Source organism: Hyaena hyaena, unplaced genomic scaffold (assembly GCF_003009895.1).
Source record: "Hyaena hyaena isolate Hyena2069 unplaced genomic scaffold, ASM300989v1 scaffold_579, whole genome shotgun sequence".
NCBI lineage: Eukaryota > Metazoa > Chordata > Mammalia > Carnivora > Hyaenidae > Hyaena > Hyaena hyaena.
In genome coordinates, this window is record NW_024081207.1 from 30,190 (window position 1) to 37,896 (window position 7,707).

At 42.1% G+C, this 7,707-nt stretch overlaps 1 protein-coding gene across 1 annotated transcript in view; it reads left to right on the forward strand.

The window, feature by feature from the left end:
• Window positions 1–4,204, forward strand: part of PCSK2 (proprotein convertase subtilisin/kexin type 2) — a gene marked incomplete at its 5' end in the record, with an annotated part of 33,756 nt that extends 29,552 nt beyond the window's left edge. The window contains one exon of the mRNA XM_039256479.1: window positions 1,863–4,204. Coding sequence (XP_039112410.1) covers window positions 1,863–2,349 — 487 coding nt within the window. The remainder of the gene's footprint in view (window positions 1–1,862) is intronic.
• Window positions 4,205–7,707: the final 3,503 nt, after the last annotated feature.

Below are 7,707 nucleotides of genomic sequence, written 5' to 3' on the forward strand. Positions count from 1 at the left end.
GAACCCACGAACTGTGAGATCATGACCTAAGCGAAAGTCGGACGCTCAACCAACTAAGCCACCCAGGCACCCCTAAATTACATCTTTTTGAAGAGATCTAGCTAGTGGCTTTCCATACTTTGACCTCCAAAGCTGACCTGATGCTTGTTCTCCACTAAACTGGATGATTTTCCTAGAGCTTTGTACCCTGCTTCCACCACCATCACTAGATCTTCATGGCAAATGGATATTTCATGTATCATTCAGCATCAGCATCCATGCAGAGCACACACAGCAGCATTTATGAAACTATTAAAGCATATATTTTGAAAGCTCCTCAGGAGAGTACTGACCTTTTATCATTGAGATACAGGCTAAGGTTCAGCAAGACCTCCCAGGTTTGTGGCTTTGGTCCCAAGGGTCATGCAGAACCAAGACTTGCCTCTGAGCTGGGTGTATGAGCATCGTTTTGTAGATGGGCTCTACAAGACATGGGCTCTAAAATACCCACCATTTTATGCTCCAAAACAAAAATCCTGTCAAGGGAGGATATTCACATAGGGAAAAGCCCAGAGAAGGGGAGCTAGTACCTTGATCCAGGCACTGTGCTTTGTGTTATCATGCACAGTCTGATTTCATCTCACAAAACCCAACTATAAGGACAGTGAGACTCCAAAGTATTTAAATAATTTGCCCAAGCTCTCCTGACCTGTAAGCATCAAAGAGAATTCTAACACAGAGAGGGTTGTTCCTAATGTCTGGAGTCTTTCCATTACACTGTGCAGTCCTCAAGTGTAGTTTATTACGTTTCTGATGCAAGAACCTTTGAGCATCTTGCCTTCAAAGGAGGCCATATCCAGGAAGTAGATTGGTTGTGTGGGAAGTCAACTGAGGAATCTTTCACTAGGTTTAATTAACCCCATATCAGCTTTTTCTATGATAGTAATAATCATATTCGCAATAATTTCTATTTATCAAGATACTTAGTACTTTTTAAAAAAATATTTTTATTTATTTCTAGGAGAGAGAGAGACAGCGTGAGCAGGGGAGGGTCAGAGAGAGAGGGAGATACAGACTCTGAAATAGTCTCCAGGCTCTGAGCTGGCAGTCAGCACAGAGCCCGATGCGGGGCTCGAACCCACGAACCGCGAGATCATGACCTAAGCGAAAGTCGGACGCTTAACCGACTAAGCCACCCAGGCGCCCCAAGATACTTAGCACTTTAAAAGAAAGGCATTATGAGCTCCTGTCTCAGCTTGGGCTGTCCCAAAAGTAGACCCAGAAGTGAGAGATGGGTGCTGACAATTTTTTGAGAGATGATCCCAGGAAACACAAGTGAGGAATGGAGTCCTGAGAGCCAGTCAGGAGTGCATTGATGAGCAAGTTGTCACTGTGGGCAACAGGCCCAGTCCCACTGGGGACACTGAGTTGTCCTCCTGAGGAACAGGGAAACCAAGGTCTGTTTATCACTTTCTATCCCAGTCACTGGTAGGGAGTTGTCCCTGAGGGATTAAGTCCCTGACACTTTGGGGCTGCCCTGCACATAGGCTAAGCAAGCTCCAATGGTTTGGGGGAAAGCTCCAGGAGAGAAGCCAGGAGATGCTGACACCTGAGGTGGGAAGCAGTCAGGTCACATGGGAGCCACAGCCTCAGCCACAGCTGAATGCAGAGGTGACTTAGAAGTGAGAAGGGCGTGAACAGCATCCACTACATTCCCCTTCTGCATAGAAGGTTCAGAAGGCATAGGTAAGGTGCCCAGGCTCACACAGCTGGTCTGTCTGATTAACCCCAAAACCCCTGCACTTCCTGGTACCTGAACCTGCCTTTAAAACCCTAAGTGTGGTGTGCCCATCCCTTACCATATCTCTTCACTTTGCCCTCAGGAAAATACCCTCCACCGGCAAGTTGGTGCTGACCCTCACGACCGATGCGTGTGAGGGGAAAGAAAACTTTGTCCGCTACCTTGAGCACGTCCAAGCTGTCATCACAGTCAATGCAAGCAGGAGAGGAGACCTAAACATCAACATGACTTCCCCAATGGGCACCAAGTCCATTTTGCTGAGCCGACGTCCAAGGGATGATGACTCCAAGGTGGGCTTTGACAAGTGGCCTTTCATGACCACCCACACATGGGGGGAAGACGCCCGAGGAACCTGGACCCTGGAGCTGGGGTTTGTTGGGAGCACACCCCAGAAGGGGGTGCTGAAGGAGTGGACACTAATGCTGCATGGCACGCAGAGCGCCCCTTACATTGACCAGGTTGTGAGGGATTACCAGTCCAAGCTGGCCATGTCCAAGAAGGAGGAGCTGGAAGAGGAGCTGGATGAAGCCGTGGAGAGAAGTCTGAAGAGCATCCTGCGTGAGAACTAGCACCTCACCCGGGCCTCCACCGCCTCCCTCCCTCCCCCATCTCTGCCTTCTCTGTCCTCGTTCCACACTCTGTCAGGAGCCTAGCAATTACTGTCACCCTCACATAAGCGATCCCAACCCCCTGACCTGAAGCTTCGCTCACTGTCACTAATTCTTTTCTTTACAATGGAAGCACTCTTTTTCATTCTCTGCCCCAAATACAGTGTTCCCATCAACACCTATGTCCTATTTGTGACTCTAAGCTCTTTGTTTGTGTCATTCAAATAGGTGATAGCCAGCAAACAAAACTGGGACAGCTTTCTCCTCCATTTTTTTCATATCTGAGAAGAGACTGCATTGAAAAAGCCATGCACAGTGACTCCAAGAATGCTAATTCATGGTCTCAACTGAGAACCTGTTACATAAAAAGAAAAAGATTATAACAGAAGGTGAGCTCTGAATCTCTAAAGCACAACAGATGCCGTCGATCCTTTGGGGAAAAATGTTTTGAGCTTAGCAAGATTTTTCAGTGACGTAGATGGTAGTTATGATGCGAAAGACACCATCCGTGACAGCCCTGATTACTGGCTGGGGAAAGAAACAGTCAAAATGCACGAGCATTGGAAATCCTAACCACCAACACCAACAGGTGTTGTCCTACTCAGCCAGCGTGATACATATAAAACCTACGTAGCTTGGCTGTCCTTTTCACCAGCTGCTGCTCTGAGTTATGGTAAAATCTGCTAGAGAAACCCAAATTACTCAGTTTGTATAGAATTCATCCTAGCCCCAATTTTCTGGGGTCCCTCACATAGCTATTCAGAAGAAAAAAAAAGACAAGGGAAGTCTGGCCACATGTCAAGTAAAGAATAGCTTTGTAGCTTAGAACACAGGAACGTTCCTTTTCCTAAATCACTTTGGGGCTTCTTCATCTGATGTAAGTGAGACATGAAATGAGTATTTTTGGCATACATATACTTAGGCTTTGACTTCCAAAACATATGGTTGTGGTTTCTTTGATATGTTGGGGGAATAGCCTGTGTTCTAGAAGAGGTGTGTGAAGGGTGAAGGGGGCATGTTCGAAGATGTGGACCTCCATTTGTGTGGAGCCTCTTCTGCCAAACTGGAGGGTGGGGGGGATGCTGACTCTTCCTCCAGCAACGTGAGACCTGAAGGAAGCAAGAGATAGACCTCCGTAGGGAAAGCACACAGTCAGTCACCATGTTGATAGCAATCCATGAAGGTAGTCAACATGCAACCCAAAGGTGACACGTCTCTCCCTGCTGACCCCAAAAGACACAGCACCATTTTATTACCAAATAGAAATGCTTTCTGACCTGTCATCCCTTTGGTTTTCTACCCGAGGATTGTCCCCTCATCAGCAATCCCAATGCCCATCCATTCCCAAGAAATGAGTTATTTTTTTGATTTGATTCCCAGGAACAGGTCAACCACTCCTGGCTGAACTTCTCCCTTCCCATGGGAGCACGTAGCAAAGCTTGGAGCACCTTTCCTTTAAAGCCAGCAACACAGGGCACTAGGTTCTGTTCCCTGAAGGTGGCAACTTTAAGAGAAAACTCTGTAAAACCCATTTTCTTTCCCCTCCACATATTGGCATGAATTTCTGTCTTCTCTAACACCGTATGACCTTCTCTATATGATGCTTTAAAATGTGATATTATTTATGATTTTTAAAAGAAATTTATTACCTGTCGCAAAGGTCTTTTTAAACCAGTTTAGATTTAAAGAAAAAAATTAATAGAAACCATCAAAAATCCATTTCATATTAACAGTCTGAAAATAAACCAAAGGACATTATGTGTGCATAGGTGTATAAGTGCACACAGAAATATATATACATATGTAGACTATATACATGTGTGTATGTATGTGTATATATATATATATATACACTTGTATAAATGTATATACACACATATATCTAAAATGTGTGTATGTGTATTTATTGAAGAAACAGACACCATATTCATCTCGAAAAGAATATTCAGAGACTATCAAGATGATTCTGGCTGAAGAAAAAGGCCGGTGGAAATTCAGGTGAAAATGTTCATCGATTCCCATTACATCACCTCTGTGATTTTTGCAGCTCTCTGTATAAACATTAAATGTCTTATATAGCATCAAAAATATAAAATAGTTGTCCATATTTTCACAGCTGTGGTATAATTTATGAAATTAGAGAGTAACTTATCAGCTTCTTAATAGAAATGGCAAGTTTTGATATGAGTATACAGTATATAAAAATATATATAGTGCTATATACAAATATTTGGTCTCTATTTCATTTTTTGCACCAGTATTAACTAACACAACAAATATGTCCAGCTAGTGAGGTTTTTATGATATCCCTGATCCCAATGCAAGAGACAATTATTTATAATCATTTATTTTAAAAAATGAAAATAAGTGAATAATGATTAATCAAGTTAACATTGTTACTCCCTGTGACAGAATTTTATAAGTAAATTTAAAAAGACATGTTGTAAATTAGGAGACTTAACAATAAAGCATTGCCTTCCAGAAATTACGTGGGATGTGAAATATATTACATAAAAACACTTCCATCTGTTCTAGGAGCAGATAATAAAAAGTTGCCAAAAAGAAAGCTAAAAAGCCTGCTTTCATAAATTTGCCTGAGAGATTCATAATTAGCAGATAAATCATATACAAATTACAATCTACAGTAGCATTTTTCAAACCCAGGTTATATCCCATTAGGTTGTAAAAAAATTTAGAGAGTCAAGAGCAACATTTTGGAAGAGAATAAAATAGAATAGAAGAGAAACTGGAATAGAATGGAATAGGTCATGCATATTAGTAAGTATTTCTTAAAATGTCTGCTTTGGGAATGTGTGTGTGTGTGTGTGTGTGTGTGTGTGTGTGTTGGATCGCAAGGTAAAATATTTCTAATTGTGACTTGTGATCAAAAATCTTTTATAAAGACTATTCTAGAATGTATTTATCAAGCTAGACTGAGTTATGCTGTAATAACAAGCAGCCCCAAAATGTCAGTGGCCTAACACAGCAAAGGCATATCGTTCACACTAATTCTTCGGTGGGTTCGGGTGACTCCCCAGGGCCAGTGACTGAGGGATTCAGGATGCTTTAATCTTCAGTCTTATAGTTTGTGATCAAAACACAAGATTGCTAAATCACTACACGGAAGAGAACCCATGGAAGACACTCATCCACTCTTTATGTTCAGATTGAAGGAGACATACATATACAGTAAAACCTTGGTTTGCGAACAGCATTTGTTCTGGAAATAGGCATGTAATCCAAAGCACTTGTATATTAAAGTAAATTTCAAGAACCATTGGCTCAGTTGTGATCATGTGACATTCGGCATCGTGTAGCACTTGTATTGCAAGACATCACTCATGTATCAAGTTAAAATTTATTAAAAATGTTTGCCTGTCTTGCAGAACACTTGTAGAACAAGTACTCACAATCCAAGGTTTTACTGTATGCCATTTAAACTGCTATGCATTGGTCAGTACTGGTAAATGACCACACCTAAATGCAAAGCAACTGGGAAATGTAGGACAACTAATGGAATACTTGGTGAGCATCAGAGCCTCTACCACAGATAGAGCTTGACATTCTCTTAAAATATAGTTAAGTACTGATTTACATGGCAAACCACTCCTCATGGATAGCATTACAAAGTAGCTGTAACCCATGTAACCACACACTATTCTAGCAATCTTAATAGTTATTAATAAAGTGTTAATGCATTTTATTTATCATGGTTCATTGTAAAAACAATGTTTAGTTTTCTCCTATAATAGAATATGTATCAAACCAAATGAGTAAAATCTTAAGAGAGGCTATGACCAAAACCAGCCATTGAAAGGCATAAGGTCCAAAGTCTGAGGTTGTGACAAACTGAAACACTGCTTTTCAATACTTAGGTCCAAAAATTGATTTCCAAAAGATTAAGTTAAAACTGATCATTCTTATTGTGTTATTACTGTACAGTCATTGTTATTATCACTTATAAATTAGTAAGAGTGGTTTTCAGGTGATCAATGGCTTTCATTGCAGTGAAAACCACATACTATAAAACTTTGGGAAACATAGCTAAGCATTTATTTTTATTTTTTTAATGTTTATTTTTGAGAGAGAAAGAAAGACAGAGCATGAATGATGAAGGGCCAGAGAGAGGGAGACATAGAATCTGAAGCAGGCTTCAGACTCTGAGCCCTCTGTCAACACAGAGCCCAAAGCAGGGCTCAAACCCACAAACTGTGAGATCATGACCTGAGCCAAAGTTAGACACTTAACTGACGGTACCACCCAGGCACCCCTAAGCATTTTATATTTAGAGACAGAAGTGCTTAATTAGGGGAACTGGTGCTCTCATAGCCAGAGTAAGCTCTTGGATGCAAAGAGTTTAATTTGACAAAAATTTCTAAAAATCAAAATGCCAAGATTAAAGACCATGCTTGTAAGAGACAATAAGGGGTTCTAAAAACTCTGGGGGTTCGAAGTAACATCAGCACCAAGGACGATGGTTTGGTTATAGCCAGCTGGGTGGTTCCAAAGAAGGGTTCAACACAAAAGGTGGGGAGAAGGGCCAGCACTCAGCACGTGAGTGCTTAGGGAAATGGACAGTCAAGAAAACAAAAGTTGGCAGATGGGATCTAGAGGTGTAAAGCATAAGGAAACCCTCAGGCTGGTATAAAGGAGAATTCTAGTCTCTGAAGAGCTCAGGTCTGTTGAGGACAGAGCCCACTGCACAGAAAGCCATCCCCAGACAACACCATCCACCTGCCAATGGTCAGACTCCATGCCCACCCACAGCCTCCTGAGCCTTATTTGGCTTCCCAAGGACACTGACACCAGGAGAGGGGGTAACCAGTACAAGGGATACCAGCACCTGGAGCTCTAGGGAAACTTCTTTGCACTGCAAATTAATCAAGTAGTTCTTGAATTCTTCCACTAGTCTCTTAGGTATTTAGTTGCCAAGAGACCCTTTCCTTGGGTTCAAAACACGCCAGCTGAATTTGCTTTTGGATTTATAAGGGACCAGGAATCAAAGTTTAACCTGAGGCAAGTTCTCCAAGCCAGCCTACCAGCTTTATTTTTCTGTTAGAAGAGTCTTGCTGTTTTGAACCTGGGGATGGAATGAACCAAGTGAGAAATGTGCTTGGCCCAAGAGATGAAGACTTCATACTGCGAAGTTCCTAATGTTTGGTGCTACACAGTTTGGGGTAGCATGGGGGTGACTGGTGATCTCAGCCCACAGAGTTTTAAATGCCACCACAGCCAAATGAGTCTGAGAATTCCTTTGGTTTGATGTTAACGGACTCTGATTTCCACCACGGAGGCTTCAGGCCAACCTGCCCTCCCCAT